The sequence below is a fragment of the Sturnira hondurensis genome, unplaced genomic scaffold (assembly GCF_014824575.4).
Source record: "Sturnira hondurensis isolate 20B ecotype Veracruz unplaced genomic scaffold, ASM1482457v3 Scaffold0014384, whole genome shotgun sequence".
Classification (NCBI taxonomy): domain Eukaryota; kingdom Metazoa; phylum Chordata; class Mammalia; order Chiroptera; family Phyllostomidae; genus Sturnira; species Sturnira hondurensis.
The window spans coordinates 14136463-14158421 of NW_028087015.1; the positions used below are offsets into that span (position 1 = coordinate 14136463).

A 21959-nucleotide genomic window follows, 5' to 3' on the forward strand; every position below is an offset into this window, starting at 1 on the left:
GGGGGAGCTGCAACAGGCCTTTGAGAAAGTGCTCACACAAGTGCAATTTTATTTGAGGGTACAAAGTGCTAAAAGAAATATGACTTGCTAAGGCAGAAGAAAAACAGAACCATTAAGCTGTCTTTTATTGCCTCTGAACTGGCATTAGTGTGATCTGACAATGACCCCATAAAGTTTCTCACTCCTCAGTGTCTCAGGTCCATCCTGCGATCCATGCCTCTGTGTGGGCTCAGAGTAGAGACCTCGTCCCAGTTCCCCAAACCAAATTCACTGACTAGAGTTAGGCAGGCTGAGTTGTCATAGCTCAGAAATGGGAACTAAAAATCTACTAGGGTGGCCTAGTCCATATGTGAATATTTAATTCCAGAAGCTGCCAGGATACCCTGAATGTCCAGTATTTCCAGCAAACATTCTCATTAATCAGGTACCTATTTCATTCATGGCATCTAGTGCATGCAAAGCACCTAGCATGCAGATATGTCATGTTTAGAGAGCATTTAATGTTTACAAAACATCTAGAGTCTACTAAGAATCTAATGTTTGCAGAGCATCTAGTGTGTGAGAGCACCAAGTGCCTGCAGACATTTCCTGTGTGTATAAAGCCTCCACTGGCAGGTCATGTCATGTTTACCAAGCATCAGAACCTACAGAGCATGTACTGTGTACGGGTGACTTAGTGTATGCAGTGCAGCTCATGTTGCCACGTGTGTCGGTAGAGCATCTGGTGTGTGCAGAGATCTCAAGTCCACAGAGTACCTCGTCTTCGCAGAGTGCAGAGTGTTCACAGAGCATTTAGTATTTGTGGGGCACTTAGTATTTACCATGTAACTTGTATGTTCAGGGAATTTTAGTATGAGAACATCTAGCATGTGTGGAATTTGTGGGGCACTTAGTATTTACCATGTAACTTGTATGTTCAGGGAATTTTAGTGTGAGAACATCTAGCATGTGCGGACTCTGCCCTCCCAGCTCCAGGGGGTGGGTTGAGGATGCAGAGGACTCCACTCACCACGTTGCAGCCCACACAGTCGGGCCCATTCTCACAGGTCCTGCGGCGAGCTTGAATGCCGCCCCCACACTGGGCTGTGCACCGTTCCCAAGGACCCCAGCCCGTCCAGAACATGTGCGGGGGGCACAACAGATGCTCATTGCAGTATCTGTAAGGAGGAAAGCAAGAGGAAAAGGAAACCGCTTAGTGCAATGTGAGGCCCAGACCTTCCAGGCTCCGTCCCTGCACCAGATGTTGGACACATGGGCATGCTCGGCATGGGGGTGGGGAGGAGGTTTTGTACTGGAAATGGTTGCTCAGTAAAGGAGGCAGATGTGGCGCTGGCCATGCTGTGTCTGCACAGACAATGGGATGCACGGGAGACAATGAAGAAAATGCTAAACTCACAATGCAGAATGGATCTTCCTGTGCAGCCAATTAAAGGAGAAACAAACAAAAAACCCTTCAAATAGACACCCAACAATGAGAACACAGAAAACACCTAGGCAGGGCATTCACCTTCTAAACATGAACATTAAGAGATAATGCAGGTTATGAATAATACAAAGTCAGCAAAAGTGTATTTGGATTTTGTTCTTCACTTGTGAATCAAAACAAGGTTCATAACCAGTTAATATAAGTTAAAGAAAAGTAAAAGCCTGATTTTAGCATAAAGCTTCATGCCATATGCTGCTTAGGTGACTGTATTTTAAATTTTACTTGCAGACTCCCCGAATGATGTCCAACCTTAATTTAAATGACTACCAGTTATCTAAAAAAAGTTGAACTACTATTTACAAATACTAGTCCTATTTCTGAGTGAATGTACTTTTACATATACATTCATATTGCCAGTTTTTAGCCAAATATACAAGGGCTTTCTGAGCTGTATGTGAGTCAAACTTCTCCTCATTTTATTCATAGTACAAGTGAAATGAAGTGAAGTTAGGGAAACAAATAAACAAAACAAAACACAAGAAATAGCCTGGTATTCTGCAAGTTACAGCTCACGGAGAGGAAGATGCTACCTTGAAAGCCAAATCCAGGGAGACACATCTGGTGATTAACACACTATTCAAACACAACAATCTATCTACTAAACACAGATTTGTTTCTAGAGAAGACTAAAATGCAAGATGTTTCTTTCTTTCTCCCCACGCAGTCCATCTGCCTTTAGAAACAGGAGGCAGAGGGTCCTGCTCATGAGGCTAAGTCAGTTACCTCTGATATCATCACAATTCGTAATCACCTAACCCTGCAGGCACTGTGCAAAGGGAATTACAAAGAGTGCGTTCCCGTTCACAGACGTTTACATGTTTAAGAACAAGTTTGGAAGCAGTAAGTGAAGAACACTCAGAACATCAGAGCTCTCAGATGTTCTAAAATCTCCACATGCAGCTTCTCTCACTGTGGGTATCACGAGAAGTAGAAGACCAGCTCCTGTTTCCAAGCCCGTCCACTGACATTTAAAAGGGATGGACATCCTGGAGGCCTTGGCCCTAATTTCAGCTTTCAGAAACACAAACAGACAATAAAGGAGTAAGGGGAACCAAGGAAATATAAGACATTTGACTTTTAATAAGAAGCACAGTGCCTGAGCTACCGTTTTTTTCCATAGCAAAACAAATCGCAAAGCACAAAATATTTTCTCACATTTGCCTGGAGCAGGCCACCTTGGAAGATTCCCTGCCTATTAGAGCTAAAAAAACTTCAGGAGAACCTGGAAACTGCATGAAGCATAGAACTTCAACCAGTGTTAATCAGTTCCGTATCTAGCGGCATTTTAACACTTCCCACAATGTGCCTTCCCTTTTCTTTCTCTTTTTCCTTCTACAGTGGTCTCCAGGGGAAAAAAGCTACGCCATGGTTTTCTGAATATGTCAGTGGCTGCAAAGGATGTCAAAAGGAAAGCAGAAATTTGCAGGCTCTCTCTGTCCCTTCATGTATGGGCTTTTACTCACAAATCCACCCACAGTCTGATCAGAGGCACAGCCCTTGCAAGCCCCTAACTCCAATTCTTGCAGTTTCAAAGGAGAAGGGTCCTTCTGGCCCCTGAGTCTCCCACCCAAACTAACATGCTCCTCAGAGAAGCATCTCTTATTAAACTAGACTTTCTTGCTTACAAACAAAAGTGGAAATTAGAAATTTGTTACCCTGGAAAGTCTGTTTGTTCAAGGATTTTTATTAATATATGTGTCAGAGACCTACCCCATGGGCCAGCTGGTGAAGTCTCACTGCTCTAGTCCTCAGCATAGCACTGGCTTTTACCAAATAACAAGCTGAACAGTTTGAAATTTTATGGGCTCTCTAGGATCTCTAGTGTCTTAAATCATTGACAGCCACAGATGCATTTCATGATGCATTAAAAATTAAGATTTTAATTCTGCCCATGAATGTTCATTCCCATTTTGCATTTAAAAGTTAATTAATAACCCAGCAATATTTTCCCATAAATTATCCATTTCCCCACAAACCTAGTCTCTGTGAAAAGAACTGCCTTTCATAATCCTGTGTAGCCTAAATTCTCAACACTATATCATGTTTCTTTTCATATTTCTTTGTGCTGTAAATTGTTTTCTGTTTAGATTAGATCCATGATAGCTTCTCACTGCAACCTGTGTCTGCCTGCACCAATCAGAGCCCAGTCAGAATTATTTTCTCCTTGGCTCTCTCTAAGTGATAGTCCCTTTGCCGGATACACTGAAATAATGGGATTTTTGTGATACCATTAATGGGATTTTTGTGATACCAATAGAATGCATGTGAGGAGCTGTACATGTATTGCATCCATCATAATATTAATATTTTTATCCCAAGAAAGAGCTAAGAGAACCCACTAGGGTTTCAAAAGTAATGATTTGCAAAGAGCTCACTAAGGATTGAGTAAACACATGTATGGAGACTAAGAAGTCATATAAAAACCACCCCCACCATTTATTCCTTCCGCTCTTGACTCTAACCTGGTGCCCGATGCACCCTTCTGAAATTCACACCTGTATAATCCCCTCCCACGCAGGGTGGGAGGAACCTGGGACTTGTTCCTATTAGTTCTATCCTAACTAACAGAATATGGCAATAATGACAGGCTATCATTTCCATGCTTATGTTACATAAGATTGTAATGCCTTTATTTCAGGAAAGCCCTCCCTTGCTGGCTTAGACGAAGCAGTGAGGCCAGAAGGGCCCAGGTGGCAAGAAAGAGAGGGTAGCTTCTGGCCAACAGGGTCAGTCCCACAGCGCACAAGGAACTGAATGCTGACAGCAGCCCTGGAACTCGGGAAGCAGACCCTTCTCCAGGTGAGCTTTGCATGAGACCACAGCCAGGGTCTGCACCTTGGTTGCAGTCTTGTGAGATCCTGAAGCAAAGGAGCAGGTACATTGTGTCCAGACTACACACCCACAAAAACCATGAGCCAACAACCATGTGGGGCTTTGGGCAGCTTAATTTGTGGAAATATTATTATGTAATAACTAGTGAAACAGATTTTGGTACCTCCATGTGTGGCACTACTGTAAGAAATACATAAAACTGTGAAGGGGGCTTTTGGACCCGGGAATGGGTAGAAGAAGCAAGCACAATTTTGAGGGGCATGGTACAGAAAACCTAAATCACCTTGAACCGACTGTTATAGTCTAAACCTAGACTGTGTGGGTGCTGCCCCTGAAGATTTAGAAGGACATAAGATGAACTCAAACTTAACAACAAAACCAACCAATTCAAAAATATGCAAGGGACTTGAATAGACATTTCTTCACCAAAAGACATACAGATGGCCATTAGCACATGAGAAGATGCTCAACATCATTAGTCCCTATGGAAATGCAAATCAAAATCACAATGAAAAACTACTTTATATCTACTAGGATGGCTATAAAAGACAAAAGGTAAAGTAAATAACAAGGATTGTTGGTGAGGATGTAAAAAATATTGGAACCCTTGTATGTTGCTCATAGGAATGTAAAATGGTTTTGCTACTATGGAAAACAGTTTGGCAGTCCTCAAACATCTAAACTTAGAATTAGCATACAACCTAGCAACTGTACTCCAAGTTAAATTCACAAAAGAAATAAAGTGGGACTTGAACAGATACTCATATGCCAGAGTTCACTGCAGAATTATTTACAATAGACAAAAGGTGGAGCCCTGGCTGGTATGCCTCAGGGAATTGAGTGCCAGCCTGAGAACCAAAAGGTCACTGGTTTGATTCCCAGTCAGGGCATATGCCTGGGTTGTGGGCCAGGTGCCCCAGGAGAGGGTGTGCAAGAGGTAACCTTTCTCTCACACGTTGATATTTTTCTCCCTCCCTTCCTCTCTTTCTAAAAAATAAGTAAATAAAATCTAAAAAAAAGGTGAAAATACCCAAATGAACCAATGAACAAATGAACAAATAAAGTATGGTATAGCCATGCAATCAAATATTATTCAGCCTTAAAAAAAGTGAAATTCTGACACATATTACAACATATATAAACCTTGAAAAACAGGTTCAGTGAAATAAGCAAGAGAGAACAGGGCAAAAATTGTGACTCTACTTTATATGAAATATCTGGAATAGGCAAATTCATGGAGACAGAACGTAGATTAGAGGTTACCAGGGGCTGGAAGGAAGGAAAAATAAAGAGTTATCGCTTAATGGTTACTGAATTTCTGTTTGGGGTGATGAAAAAGTTTTAGAAATAGTGGCTGTGGTTATACAAGACCATGAATGCAATTGATGCCACTGTACACTTAAGAGTTAAAAGGCAAACTGTACGAATATATCTATATATATCTACAATAAAAAACTAAAAAAGAAAAAGAACTTAGGAGCTAGGAAACCACAAGAAGAAAGAGCCTTTTCATACAAGGCAGAAAGCGTCCCAAATTGTTTCTGAAATTATATGGAAACCAGAACATGTGTAAGTGTAAAGCAGTTACATACCATATTTTTCAGACTATAAGATGAACTTAGGTTTTAGAGGAGGAAAATAGAAAAAAATTTAGAAGCAAAATTTGTGGTTAAAAAAAGCGTGTCTTATAATCTGAAAAATGCAGTAGTTAAGGAAATTCCCAGGCAAAGCACTGGAGGCGCTGCCTGGCCTTTCTTCTTCCTGCTTATTGTTAAACGTAGGAGAAAGAAACAAATGAGGGGAGAAGTAGTAAACAGAAGTAATCAGGACCCAATAGTTTTGGCAATTCTGAGCCTCTCCTAAGGGCAAAAGATGCTAAAATTAAGAAATAGCTCCTGAGCATGCCAGAAACGACTGGCATGGAGTAAAAGCTGAGGATGTGACCTTTTGTTCAAATCTTAGAAGGAGCCAAGGATCAGGGTAGTATTACATCACACCCAGGGTCCTTTCAAGAGGTCAAGATGGAGGATGTGCGTCATAGATCCTCTCAGTCACAAGCGAGCTGTAGGGTGTTGGCCAGGCCTGCAGCAGTCTCAGCAGGATCCCAGGCCAAGAAGGGACAGCTCACCAATATCTATGGCTGTAGTTTGGTTTAGTGGAGTAAACACCAAGGAAGTCCACAAAGGACCCACAAGCAAAGTACCAGCTTGGATTGTAAGGAACATTGAAAATACAAATGAAATAAGCATTAGAAAATCCGGAATTCTACTGGCAGAAAGCAGGCTGATGAAAGCACCCAGCAGCAAGCACACAGAGTGTCTGTACCTTTCAGTGAAAAAATTAGTCAGATATTTTCTTTATTTATTACTTAAGAAAAACGTTATGAAGAGATTTTGTGGCAATAAAGTTCTCATCGAATTACTCCCCACACTGGAGATTTTGTCTCAAATGAAATGTCTCTAACTATAATCTTGGCTTTAACAGAGGGATGTTTTAGGGAACAATCAATTTATTCACTTGTGGTCTCTTAGGAGTTCTTTAGGGTTGGTGGAGTTTAAATAAGGATGAAGTGATTGTGTTAATGATTTTGGAAGCTTACACCTTTGTTGCTTACAATGGAGACCATTTCCTTTAATATTGAGTTTAGTTCTCAAATGTCTGTAACGGATGCTACTCCTTTATATTACTGAGGTGGAAAGATCTCCGACAGAACATGGCAAAGAAATCTAAGAACTATTTGCTTGTGAAGACTAACCATGTATTTTTTTCTCGCTTTCATTAACTTCTTTCTAAGCCACTAGAAAGGGGTATTCAATAGGGAGGGTTCAATTTGATAAAAAGCTTACATAGTCCCTGTTCTTACCACCCATCCATTTATTACTTAAATCCAAATTTCCTTCATTAAAAAATATTCATTTAGCCCAAAAGCATTTCTTCAATTAAAAAAAAAAAGAACATTTTAAATGTAGGTCCTCCAAACACACTGGCCATCCTGATTTTTTCCTGAAAACGACGCTTTAAGAATAATCGTGGATGGATACTGAGGACACATAGACTCGTATGTTTACCACAGACAGAGTTAAACAGCGTCGCCATTCCTGTGTGCTCAGCCCGGGAAGGTGAGAGCAGGTGTGAGGTTTGTGGAGGCACTGTGATGCTAAAGGAGGCTTCACACAGATGAAGGTGGTTAGACCTGAGTGGGCTGTATTCTGTGACAATATACAGCATCTAAAACTCCCATCCAATTCTCAATCTTACCAGGCTTAGAAATAGCAGGGAGACCACTCTCCCATCAGTTTTCTCACATATTGAACTTGTGTTAGTTCTCAAATGGCCGACTTTCTCAAGAGTATCTTGGGGGATCTACTTCAAAAATGGCCAACCCTGCTTCGTAAAACTCATCTTTTGTTTTCCTCTGAGTGGAAAGGAATAAAAATCTTAATTGGTAATTTAGGAATTCAGTGAAAGAAAATAGAGTGATTTTGTCTGGTTGTTCGGAGGTTGTAATAAATATCTAGCAGAACTATCTGTTCAGTAAACCTGTATATAAATATAATACATAAATATTATATTGTATATATAAATATTAATGACATAGAAATGACTGCATAGAGTATTTTATGAGGCTCCAGTGAATCCATATCACTCTACACAAGCCTTACTACATTTTAATTAAAAGGTATTGAAAGTCATTTTCTTTCCCACGGGATCAATACAATAGTTTATGTGAGTATGGTACAAGAAGGATCCTGAAAGTGATGTGAAAACTACCTACGTAGATATTCTCCAAAGACCATAAACAGGGATGTACTTAAATATGCGAAAAAGAGTCAAATGCCACTACTATAGATTATATGAGGCCATAATCAAATATCAGATTCTATAAAAACCAACAGACTGTTAAATGCAAGACTGAACTGAAATGTCCCCACGATGTGCTTAAAGCTTAAATTACGCATGGAAAAGAATGCCCCACTCTGGGTCACGTTGTGGCTTCATTGAGGGTATCTTATAATAGAAGAATGTGTACCAGTTATAAATATAACCGAGACCTTGAATATGTTATCACCTATGTTCCAGCAGCTTAATAGAGTTCTGGTGGAGAATTTTACTTCACTGGCCAATACATCCAGACCCAGGACCACCTTAGGTCCTGCATGAAACTGTAGTTTTGAGATCGGTGTCGCTGAATTCTAACAAACACAAGCTTTCTCCAGCAGACTCCCTAGTCTCCAGAGAGCCCAGTACAGACAGGGACAGGGTGCCCACTGCCCCTGGACTGCCACTCTGTTGGGACTTGCTCAGCTGAGTCAACCATTCAGGGACCACAGCAGCCCAGTGATGCTATCAACATGGAGATCTGGTCAGAATTTAAGGATGTCAGGAAAAGAGGGAGACAGTTCAGCTCAACGGAAGGTAATGCCACTGATAAGTTAAGCTTGGTCCAAAACTAAAGCCACAGAAAAGCCAGCTGCACCGGGGTGACAGTTAAATGTGAGGACAGCGATGCTGAGGGCAGAGAGGCACCTACCTCTCCTCGCGGTTCTGCCCCACACACACCCGACCGCCGTGCCGGGGCGTGGGGTTGCTGCAGGACCGCTGGCGCACCTGGAAGCCGATCCCACAGGTGGTGCTGCAGGGAGACCAGGAGGTCCAGGGGGTCCAGCCTCCATTCCTGGGGGAGGAAACAACGCGGTCGTTGAGTCAAACTGGCTCGTAGCCCTTCCCCTGTCTGCACCCACCTCCAAATTCAGGTGCTTCCTCACAGGGACCACCCGACTACGGGCTACAAAGGTAAAGGGAACCGGGGCTGTAAGACTAAACGTACTGCATCATGGGAATCTCAATTACTGTGAGACTTTTGTCCCAGGTGTCTGACTTTACAGTCAAGGTAGGAAATTTAAGAGTAACATTTTAAGTGAACTATAAAAACTTCAAAATGGGCTTTATTAGAAACTATTAAGAAACTTTAGTTATGAAACTATAAATATAATAAGAAATGGAATTTACTAAAAAGCAATTAGAGACGAACCCCTGAATGTTTAGAATTTAAGCTTTTACTGGACCTGTACTATTTCAGTTTTAATTTAAAGCATACATATACATAAAATAATTATTGAAGTCTACACATAATCCTTACTTTTAAAATCAATGAAAATCTGTATTTGTTTTGGTAGCATTCATATCGATACACAACATAGTAACGTTTGAAGCTTTAAAACAAACTATATTAAAAATGAAGGAAGAATACTTTAAATCCAGATTCCTGACTGTTTTCTTGCAATTTGACAAAGACACAGAGTATAAATAAGGAGTGCAAACTGTGTATATTTGAATTTGTTATTTATATACGAATATAAAATAAGGTAGATATATTAAAGAATAAGCAAAAATAAAATGAACCACTTGTACTTAAATCTGTTTTAATTTCAAGTGTACATATGCACAAAATAATTATTGCATTAATATTAATATTGCATTTATATTTTATATAAAATATAAATTTATATATTTTATACATAAGATATAAAATACTGCTTTGAAAATATAAAATACTCCTGTGGTCATGGTGCTATAGGTTCAGGGAATAGAGGAGAAAATTGAGTATAGTCCTAAAAGGAAATCAAACTAACAACCACAACAAAACAATAAGCAGAAGGTATAGGAAACCTACTCAATGGATCACACCTTTGAATGGGTCTCCTGGTTATTCAGTAGCACATGTTAACAGAGCTGGGTGTTGGGATTCTAGCACAGACAGCCTTTTTGATTAAGGACTTGGCTTCTACACTCTCTCAGGTACAGTCACAGCACATAGCAGTGGAAGCCATGCGAGGCACCCGTGGGACTGAGCACACCACCTCCAGCTGCCGAGAGTGCTGGTTGCAGTAAGGCAGCTGAGAGGATCTCACAGCCATCGAGGGCCATCCTAGCTATAGAGTTCCCCGGAAAACTCAGCTGCCCACTGCCCAGGTTACTTAGGCAGCTGAGGCTTCCTTCCCGCCCTCATTGGGGCAGACCTGGGGGCATCTTCCACTTTACTTCCTGAACACAAACCTCACGTCACAGCAGCACTGCTGACAATCCCAGGATGAACATAGGTCTTGTTCCTATGCTCCATAAAGGGAGGTAGTAAGAAGAATGGGAGGCTGCAGAGACTGAACGCATTTCAATGGCCAACCCCTGTCAAGGCTCTGGGTTCCCTGAACCTCCTGCCTTTCTATCAGCTAGTTATGTTCTTAATCTCTCTCTCCCTCTCCCTCCCTCCTTCCCTCCCTGCTAAGAATTAGAATTCAGAAGTGACATAGAATCATTAGGATGCGCACTCAAATATTTATTTTAGTTATAAAATAAACCATACTTTTCTGATGACAGTAAGTCTTACTTGGCCCTTGTTTGATAGTCAGGCCTGGCTTAGCTAATTAACTTACATTGTGGACTTCTTTTCATAAATGAAATGTCTTTAATCTTGCTGCCCCAAGGTATTGAGAAAACATATTTAAATGATGTCATGAGATAAAGCATATAATCAAAAATAGACTTTCAAAATGTATTCAACTAGCGATATTCTGGATTTCCCAACGCTTTGTGAATGTACAAGGTGCACATACATAAAGAATAACAGGTTGAATTTAGAGTCATTTGAATGATGCTCCTAAAGGCTCTTTGACGGGCTTCCTTTGCACGGATTGAGGAAGCACTGGACAGTACTCAGCAAAACATTCAGTTTTCATATTAGGTGGTTCCAATGTGTTGCTTCCAACAAAACTGAAGGCCACCATAAACAGACTATCCATTAATATAGGACATTACAAAAAAGTCTTCAATGTTAGATTATCATGATTTTGGCAGATAATTTTGAAAAAACTTAGAGAAGTGAGTGACAATGCTATGATCTCTCATTTCCAACTACTTATATAGTTAAAACCTGTCAGGACTTAGGTTCTAAAAAAGTAAAACATAAAAGTGAAATTGGTGCTAAGCCCATACCGACTCAGGTAAGAGGTTGCATGTATGCCTGAATATGAAGAGTGATTGGGAATTAAAAACAATTGCATGGAAGAATGGAATTCCCCCTCCCCATCTCATTTTTTAATGTTAAGTAATTGTTAGTCAAAATGTGTAATACACATAATATTTAGGTTAATTGTGTGTTGACTTTTAAAATACATATTTATAAAGCCTGTGGTTGTCAGAAATAAGTTTTAAAGAAAATTCTGTTTGTATGTTTTGTGATAGTGGCCGAGAAGTATAATAGCACAACCAAGTAAGACTTTCAGACACAAAAACAGCAAATTAGGGTAAGATTCTATAAGACAACAGACTAGAAATAGGAAGTTAAGGGGAAGGACAAACAAAAAATTTCTGAGTGTTCAATAAGAGCCTGCTCATCAATTTCTTTAAATGGAGAGGTAGCTAATTACGGTATTTAGGTTCTATTTACACATTTAAAGACTGGTATAATAGAAATTATAAAACATTGAACATTCAATTATAAAAAATTGAATTATGAAAACATTGAACCTTTTGATGAAATCGATTAGATGCCAATCTGCAGGTATTTGAGGAGGCATCTAATTTATCAAGACTCTTAGGGGGCACGTGAGGAATTGGCTGTGAAGACTACCACACCAGAAAACCCAAGGGTCCAAGTACAAACATGTGAATGAGAGCTATCCCACCACAGTGCCATGGACATGTGTGAACACTCGAGCTTCAGTTGCTACCCTAGATGTGTCCTTCAGAGACTCAGAAAAGTCAGTTCTGACGGTAGGTGGGTAGCTTCTCAAACTACAAAAACCATCCGACATGATCGCTCGCACTCCAGAGGAAGCTGCTTCAAACAATGCATACTGCTTTCTGAATCTCCATGAGGGCCACTGGTATACGGGCAGTTAGGGATAGGTTTTGGCTGATGCATTAACTGGCGTCCGAGAGAGGATGAGCTGATATACCATGCACACATCTCTGTCCTTGCACACACTGGGGGAAGTGTGTGCCATGGGAACAGAGGGTGCCTTTCCCTGGTCTGAGTAGAAGGTTGGCTGACTGGCTCCCAGAGCGTCACATCCGCACAGGTGAAGCACTCGTGGGCATGCGTTTCGGCATGACTGAGGGTCAGGGACCTGGGACACTGTCATTTACAAGAAGAGGCCGTGTCACGGTGTCGTGAGTCTGCCTAAATCTGATCTGAGACTTGTTTCCATTCTCAGGAAGCACTTTATGGCAAGTGCACATGGGCGGGGCCCACAGCTTCCCTTCTAACCACTGGGAGTCACTGACGCTGTCAAAACAGACAGCTGTGAAGAGCTAAGTGGTTTAGGCCGGTACATAAAAATGGACTGTGTTACCCTAACAAAGGACTACAAGCCTACATATCCCAGAAAAAGACTGTAATTGGCATGGATGTTTCCCTCAAACAAGCCATTAATATTGTGCACGTTAGCAACAGTTTTCCTAGTCTAACAAGGGACAAAAGAATGGGTTCAGATTTATAATCTGCTTCAGAGTTTAAAGTCTCCTTCTAGAAATTACAAAATTTTGAAGCGATAAGTATCCGTATCTTTTTCCACCTCTCTCTAGAGGTGGGCAGGTATATATCAGGAATGGTTTCCCAGACTCCTCCACAGTCAGTTTACACATGAACGTGGGCCCAAGCGCCGGGAGGGACGCACCTGGAACAGTTGGTGATCTCCATGCGGGGGCCTGTGCACTGCCAGCCGCCACACTGGGGGGCCGGGCTGTCGCAGGAGCGAGTGCGACAGAGGCAGGTTCCCACGGCGCTGCCATCTGTGTGCGTGCAGGGCATCCACGGGGACCACACGCCAAAGTGCCCATCCACAGTGAGGTTCCTTGTCTAGGAAGCAGATACAAGGAAGGATGTGAGAAAGGGTTAAGGCAGCAAACAGAAAAAAAAAGAGATCTCTCACAAGACAATCAGAACCCATTTATAATGTTTTAGATTATGATAAAAAGGGAGGAACAGGGAAACATTTCAAAGTAAAACAGAAGAGGTCATTGGTGAAGATAATGATGGAGGAGGTGGGGGAGGGGAAAGGAGAAGGCAGAAGAGAAGAAAGAGGAGGAGCCGGAGAAGGAGGGGGGACAGGAAGCAAAGCTTGCTAATAGCTGGATAATCAGGTGATGCGGTAATTGTCTTCTAATGTGATAACCCGAGGAACAAGAACTGGAGTGAAAACCACAGATGAGCAATTGGGTTGCATTTTTATGTAGCTTAAAAAAAATGAAAGATTTGTCAACTCGTTGTCATTTAAGATCCGGCTTGGCACAAATGTCACTTAAAACTAACAACATGTAATTTACTCGTCAAGTAGATGGCACTGTGATGAGCCTGTTAAGGGCCCATTAGAAGGAAAGTGCTGCACGGACCCTGTGGGGATGAGGCCGAATTCCGTTGGGCATCGCAAACCGGAACACAATGTCACAGGCCCTCCTTACGCATTTAAGTGATGCTCTCCTCAGACAGGACCTGGATGTAGGTGACAAGGAACTTAGTTCTCAACTGCCCACAGAGGCATACCTTCCCCATCTGCCCCTGGCATGCCGGTGTTTGGCTGGAAAGGGGACATGGGGACAAAAGTTCTCAGAAAAGCATAAGGAGAAGGGAAGTTTCTACTGTTTGGGACATTTTCATATTGAAAATATTTCACAACTTTTATTCAAATTACTGACAGCCTTGGCTCAGTGTCTGGATTTGTACAGGATATGAGGATTTCCCTACCGAGCTAGTTACCAGGGGACAGATGAACAACGGAAAGAATGGATTTCAGAGCACGGGACTGGAATGTGTCATGCGGGTGCCATGGGACTGCTCAGTGTATGATGTATGGGCAGGTGGCTGTCCCTCCTAATACCAGACACACACGTCCCATACAACCTCACTGAAAAATAGTGCAAAACCTAAAGAGCTTAAAAGTAAATTAATTTTTAAAGCAAAACAGCATGAAAAAAAGCAACCAAAATAGTACATTTACTTAGAATACCAATACCTATGTATCTTAACACATCATGTTGATAAGCCTAACATTTTACCTAACAAAACTTCCTCCTCTTCTACAGGCCTGCTTTTCTGTGGACTAGACCCCAACCCAGGCCAGGAGGAGTCCAAAAGCCTCTAGAATGCTACTGGAATGACAAGAAAAGGGTGGTGCAGAAGTTACAAGGCACAAATTAACAAGGCCTTATGGCCGAGTTGAGGTCCCAGAGATGAAGGGCTAAGTCTTAAGTTAATCTCATGTAGGATGACGCTGGCCGGAGACAAAGCCTCAGACCCCACAGCTTTGAAGAAGATAGAGTGAAGGTGTCTGGGTGGAAGTGGGAGTGGTGAGAGAGGTAACAGGGGTCGGGGGGATGTTGAAGGTTTAAGGACCCTCCTGATATTAATTGGAACTTTTGAAACATCAGGTTATTTGGAGACAGTTTATAGCATTGGGGTCAAAAGATTTTCTCAAATCGCCCCTGGCCTCCATTTCCTCCACAAAATACAAAGGAAATGGGCAGAGAGACTGTTAGGACCTCTTCACCTCTAAGAAGTCATAAGAAGTCTGAATATAGGAAAATGATGACTTATGAGGCCAGGAGGAAAAATGACATAGTGACCAATGAAGGATGATGGAAGCAAATCATTCAGAATGTTCCTAGAGGACAGTTTATGAAGGGAACATACTCAGAAATTGACAAGCTGAAAAAATAAGTCAGTGACTTGTGGAAAGAGAACTGCAAAGTCATGAGCCAGCCTTTGTGCCAGCTGACTGTGTCAATAAGGTGATAGAAATAAATAAGTACAGGGAAGGTACCAGTGGAAAGGCCAAAAGTGAGAGAGAAAGAGAGAGAGACTGGCAATGGGGAGGAGACAGTCTGTCCTGATTCCTGACAACGTTGAAGTTCCCATTCCATTTCGTGTGCCCCTTAAGCCCGACCCCCTATTCTGCAGGGGACCTGAGAATCTTCATTTCTGCAGCCCAAAGAGCCTATGGCAAGAATCCCAGCCAGGGTGCAGGTTTTTATGAAGGTGATACTTTGAATGAAGGGGCTTTGCACTCATCAGGGGAATTACCCCTTGTCACTCCCCATGGGAGAGGAGGCATCACACCATGCTCTTGACAAGGACATGCCCCAGGCTGGGGCACTGACACCCACTGGGGTCATGGCAACCCCACGCACTGGGCCAGTGCTGGATCTAAGATAAACATGTGTCCTGATCCTGGAAAATGAGACAAGAAATAGCAAAAGACTTCCAGAAATTCTCTTCCTCCAGATAAGAGAAAAACACTCTCTGTTCCTTCTCATCCTTCCTTCCTGCTCTCTTCCTTTGTTTTCGAAGTTATGTGAGGATGTGATGTTTCATGTCCCAGCTGGGGCATGGGGGTGAGGGGTGAAGGCAAGAGGAGAAGGCTCTGGGAATAAGAGACCTGCTCTCCCCATGCTTCCCAAAACCCAACAGAATCAGCCCTGAAACTGCTCTCTCCCCATTACAGGCTGAAAATAGTCATTTTTAAGGCCCCACTCACAGGGAATTCAAATTTTTTTAAAAGAAAATGCTGTCCTGTTGGACAAAATCTTTATATACTCTTACTCCAGAAAATGCAAACTAAGATTTAAGGAAATAGTTACAAAATTGCCAAAGACTGCACATCTAGCAATTTAGAAAATGTAATTGGAAATGGCCTGCCTTCTCCTTACCATGAGACCTGGGTTTCCCAGCCTCCGCACTGCCGACATTTGGGTGGGGTAGTTCTTTGTTGAGACTGTCCTTGTCATTGCGGCATAGATACTGACACCCCTGGCCTCTGCCTTCTAGATGCCCCCGGATCTGACAACCAACATTTCTCCAGATATTGCTAACTGTCCCTGGGGACCCGTCCAGTTAAGAACCATTGTGTTAGACACCCACCCCCCTCTGCTTTGGGCACTGGTGTAAGATAGCATGGTCTCAGGCAAAGAAATGATATCAATGTTTTCCTCCCAAATGTATGGATGGGTAAAAATGGACTCACAAATGAGTTGACAGATGAGAAGGGAGGAAACATTTTAAATAAGTGACAGTTCATGAAGGAATGAAGAGAAATAATGTAGAAGAAAAAGAACGGTTAGAGTAAGAACAGCACTGGGGAGGAAATGCACTCAGCAAATCATTAATGAGAGAGGACAGAGTGTTGTATTTCTGCAGGATGAGAATGTGGGACTTATTTTTCAGCCATGGGTAGGGTAACTGCCTACTTCGAGGGGCAGTAATTTCAATTCAGACACATTGCTTTTGGTTCTGTTACATTTGAAGCAGGAAGAGCCTGCAATATTCCGAAAAGCAGGTGGGTTTTCTACATTGCATTTAACCGTAGGCTTGTTTTGATCCTGAGTATTGTAGTAGGAGAATCTGCCTTGGAAATAGTGAACATCCATGAATAATGGGGTAGGTTCTGCTGCTTTACTTCTCTGCACGAGCAGGTATTTTTATATTTTTTTAGCTTTCCTTAAACAGACATCAGAAACAAAGCTATCTAGAATAAATTCGCTATAGTCCTGCTATCTTCTGGGCTTCTGCCAAGTGATCTTCCATTTGGGGTATGTGCTTTATGACATTAAATACTAGGTCACAGTAAAACACACACCATGTACATATGTAGACAGTTTAGTGTCTGCGATCCCCTGTGCTCAGTGATGCACATGCATTAACTCCTTGAATCTTCCCAACATCCCTACTATACCACATCCCATTTTACAGAGAGGAAAACCGAAACTCAGATGAGGCTTGCCTTACTCTAGGTCATCCTGCTTTTAAAAGACCCAAGATCATTCTCCAGAAACTGAGTCCAGAGACCGATCTCCACCACTCTGTCATGTAGTGCAGTCCCTAGATCATTCTTCAGTGAGAGTCTCATGGAAATCAGCTTCATGTACTTTTACTGCCAGTTCCGTACCAGCAAAGTTCCCCTCACCTAGGAAATAACACATGTCCAAGAGCTAACTAAGGAAGATGCAAGTTTTGTTAAAAGCAAACTCCATAATCCCATTTTAATACATTCATGGTCAATTAAATTAATTCCCAACTGACCCAGGATGGAGATGCCTTTGAAGTGTAAGAGATTCCCAGAGCATATCTTTAGGTTTTTACTGTACTCCGGCAATCATTTTCTTATAGCTACATTAAAATCTCGTATTTCCTACTCAGGCATTTTTTCATTACTTAAAAGATCTTCCTTTATTTTCAAAGTTTCACGTATCTTTCGTCAGAGACAGTAACAAAATGGGTATTAACATGCTCCTTGGAAAGGCTTGTCTTGTATCATCCTGGTATCATCCCTCAGTCCACGTCTGTACACAGATTACACAAAGGGAACACAGCACCTTTGATGGGAACGAGGCTGGAGTTCTCTGTGGCCTCTGATAAGATGGGTGAGTCGAGGCAATTTTATTTTATTGCCTCTGAGTCCTACTTCGTTTCTCTATAAAAGGGAAGCAGTGACGTCCATCTTTGAGGGTCATCCTTAGCATTCAATGAGACAATCCATTAAAAATTGCCTAACATGGCCCTGAGTACATAGTGTAGACACACGATTGACCTTTGTTCTTGTTTCCTTCTATTAAACTAGATTTTTTCAAGCCTTACAGAACTCTTGTTATATAAGATAATGTATATAAAATATGAAGCCTGAGAACTGATGGGCAACAAATGCTCACTGAATGCCATGATTATCCCGGAATCTCATCCCCATCTGTCAATCATCTCATGCAAGAGCAACAGGAAACATCTTGTGGGGTCAATGAAAAAAAATACATAGTAGATTTTGTTACAAAATTTGGAAATAATATCTCACCTGCCATCTGAGCATACTATGCAGGGTTACCCCTGGATCACAATTGGGTCCCCTGACAGGCCACTGCCCGGGGGAGATGCTAACAGACATGAATGACAATGCCTCGGACATCAGAAGCACGAGATCTAGATCCTGGACTCCTTCCCAATGTAGTCTGGGAACCTGTGTAGACTGTCTAGACTCTGGTCCATGGGACTGCCATCCACAGGGAGGGCTTTGGGTTCCGCCATTGCTCCAGGAAGTCCTCTTTCACTTTAAAAATGCTAATTATACACCATAGCTTGAGAAGCACCCTGAAATTGCGAGGCTTACTTGGTCTACACATTTGGCTAGTTACGGCATGATATATTCGGGAACAGGAGCTCATCATACAATATGATAGGCTGGTAGCCATATGTCCACAAAGGATGCAGACTGCATTCATGCACGAAGCCCAGGTAGGTTCTTCAGACTATGCTATCCTTGTTCAACAACTCCACAAGTTATGCAGGACACACATTTTTTTCATATCCACTAGATATTTTGATTTTAAGCTTGTTCATGCACTTCCAAATGTATTGAACAATGTTTTCAATTACATTTACATAAGCAAACAGAACTTTAGTCAATAGTCAGTCCACTATTGCCCTGTCTCCTGGACAACAGAAATCCATAAACATTTTTACTATTTTTAACCTTTCAGTGGAAAATAGGTCTTAAGTTGCGAAGTCCCTGGGAAGATTCTGGGGGTCCCATGAGCAACTCGAACTCTCCGAAAAGCACAGGATCTAAACAGCAAATGGTGGCTCCTGCATGAAGTTCGACTGGAAAAGTAACTTTGGGGAACTCAGCTGAGCTACATCCTTTGTCCGAGGTTTGTGAAGATTCCCAAGGTAGGTTCCCACGAGAGGGTCCCGTATCAGTCTCGGCACACCCCTCTAACCTAACCAAACTCTGCCACACCGGGCCCCCTTTCATTCTTCAACTTGGGCTTTTATACTGGATAGAAGCTGTGTTGGTCTCATTTAAAAATCCCTCAGTTTAAAAGCTCAATCTCTCTTGGCTAAAGGTATGTAGATAAAAAAAGTATTTTGCTGGTAATAAGGTTTTATGTATTTTTAACATCTCTGAGATCAGCCAGCATCTTGCATTCCATGGAAGCATTTTTTTCCTTATAAAACAAGAGTAGACTTCACAACCAGTAGCATATCAGGAAAGATGAAATATGGTAGATTTAGTCAATAAAATTAAGCTTTTCTTTCATTCAGTCAAAAATAAAAAATAACATAGAAGCAAATCAAATTTTTAGTAGCCTTTAAAAATATCTTTCTAAGTTGAGACTGCTCTATATAAATGCTAATAATTTTCACCTAGTTCATTTTTTCTAAGAAATAGATTGTTAGAAAAGGATATATAATTAAAATAGTGGTTGAGTTATATGAAACTTCCTATTTTCCACCTGGTAGCCTGCATACGAAAAAAATACATTGTTTTGTCTCCTGAGTATTTTTCAAAGTGACATAATTTACTCTCTGTTGTTGCATGCTTTCCACGTTGTTAACTTTCTAAAGGTGCATCTTGACATGTGACACATGTAGGGTGAGAGGATAGAAATGGTTTTGTATAAGGAAATCATCTTGAAAAAGGAAAAAGAACAAAGAAAAGGACCTTATGTGTTTCCCAGACAGCGAGCCAGAAATCACATCTCAGCTACAATTTTAAAGGAGAGAAGGTGGCAGGACAGCTTTAGCTCCGGGGCAGATTCACCTCACCCTCTGGCCTCCCTGAATTTACAAGAGAAATGTTCCTCTCAGCAGCCGTGACAACTTCAGTAACAACTCTCTGATCCCTTCTCAAATAGTGGATCAGCTCCACTTTTGGACTGTAGAAATACACAAGACACATATCTGTTATAAACCAAGTGGAGGCATGTGTATGTTCCATTACATAAGTGAGCATGTCTCAGATCGCCAATAAAACCACCCTGGGCCCTAGACCCATGGCCTCATTGTTTAAGAACTGCTCTTCCATCCATTTGCTCTTTTTACCATTAAAATTATAAGGTCAAATACCTAGAAGAAGGTGTGCTAATTCTTTTGAAGTGCATGGCCGTGCATTAGAGCTGCGTTTCAGAGAGGGAATGTTGTTTTCTGGTGCAGGGCAGGAATGGAAGGTGAACGCTGTTGTGCTCATTGAGTGTTGGTTATAAATGAAAAGGAACTTAAAATGCTGGCATTTTTAAAATCAATTTCAACAGCTGCTGCAGAAAAGTTTGCTCTTAAAATCAGAGATCTGAAGCAATAACCCAAAGGCTAGCAGCTAACCCCCATGCAAAGATTTGCTTGGAGCCCAGAAGAAGCTATGAATTCATCATTGCACTGAAAGTCCTTGATCTCATGCCAACATTTGGGGAAGGACAATGGTTTTAATAACCCTGGCCTCCATCATGTAACTGCCTGATTTTCCCATTTACAAATGGAAGGATGTCTTCATGGAAATGGGTTCAGATAATAGAATTAGTGGGCTCCTTGATAGGAAGCAGACCCACAGTTTGCATGCCTCAGGCAGTTCTGTACTGAAGAAACAGCACAGATTTCAAGTCACGGAATATGTCACTTCCCTACTTAGCCCCGTCTTGCAGAGCAATGCCAGAACTGACAGTCACAGAGATTAGCAGTTATGTGACAGCAAAGTAACTTAATAAATTTGCAAATGTGTGGAAGCTAATAGCTTTTGATCATATTCTCTAAGGAAAGAAAAAGAAAGTGAGATTTTTTAAATTACGGGTTCAAAAGACAGGAAAAAAATCAGCTGGTCCCCAGAGTGAGTATGCAAACAAATAAGTTGACAAAAGAAAATGTGGAATCTGTTCTCTTGGATTCAGATTCTGACTCAAATGCAAGTGAGCTTCTCTTCATTCTGCAGAATTTACTGTGGGAATGTACATTAGACTGTTTCTCCCAGACTCTGCTGTGACCCTGAGCAGAATCTATGAGACTGTCCCACATGGGATTCAATGGTAATATCCTTCAGTTCATTCATTTAAAAGCTCTAATTATATGGGCTCCTGGAATTATAGCTCCCAAAGGAAATTGATGGGTCTAGGAGGTACTATTTATTAATGCTACAAAGGGTACAACAGTTCACACCAAACTCTGGAGATAAAAATACAAGTATAAAACAGAGATATTATACGCCATTTCCAAGCCAGTACTGTTTTCTCATAAGACACTTCTCTTTAAAACAGACAAAAAGCTTCTGCCAGTATCCTATCTGGCTCTTGTGCAAGCTAAGAGCTGAGTAAGTCAAGAGAACACAGCCAGGGTGTGCTGAAAAGGTTCTAAGATAAAAATGTGTGGATATCATTCAAGTGCTGCTTAGGACCAAAGCACAGCGGGTTACTGTGGACAGCATGTGCAGAGGACTGAGAACGTGGACACTTACAGGACAGGTGGCGATGGTCTGCTCCCATTGAGTCATGCTCAGGCTCTCCTCCAGGCTGGTGCATTTCTTCGTCACCGCGTCCCAGCCACAGTAAGGGTCCTGGGCCCCGATGCAGGCACTGGAAACACACACATGAGGGTCAATAGAGAGGCCGCATAACTGCACTAAGATGCAAAATGAGGCATGCCTAGCCCTCATGACTTGACACGGGAAGTAATTATGAAAAGCAAAGTTTCAATCTGCACAAACCTGGAAGCATCCCATTAAAACTAAACAACTAATTTTATTGCAATACCTATTTTTTCTTAAGCTAGAGAACAGACAACTAAGTGACTATATGTGTCAACATGCACCTTTTGGTGTCATCAACAGAGCAAAAGTCG

At 41.7% G+C, this 21959-nt stretch overlaps 1 protein-coding gene across 2 annotated transcripts in view; it reads right to left on the reverse strand.

Annotated features, from left to right (window-relative positions):
- SEMA5A (semaphorin 5A) overlaps positions 1-21959 on the reverse strand; it is a 290042-nt gene that overhangs the window by 58768 nt on the left and 209315 nt on the right. For both annotated transcript variants that reach the window (XM_037062995.1, XM_037062997.1), the window contains exons 11-14: positions 21577-21694; positions 12994-13175; positions 8850-8993; positions 1010-1157 (exon numbers count right to left, since the gene is read on the reverse strand). In XM_037062995.1, the coding sequence (XP_036918890.1) occupies positions 1010-1157; positions 8850-8993; positions 12994-13175; positions 21577-21694 (592 nt within the window). The remainder of the gene's footprint in view (positions 1-1009; positions 1158-8849; positions 8994-12993; positions 13176-21576; positions 21695-21959) is intronic.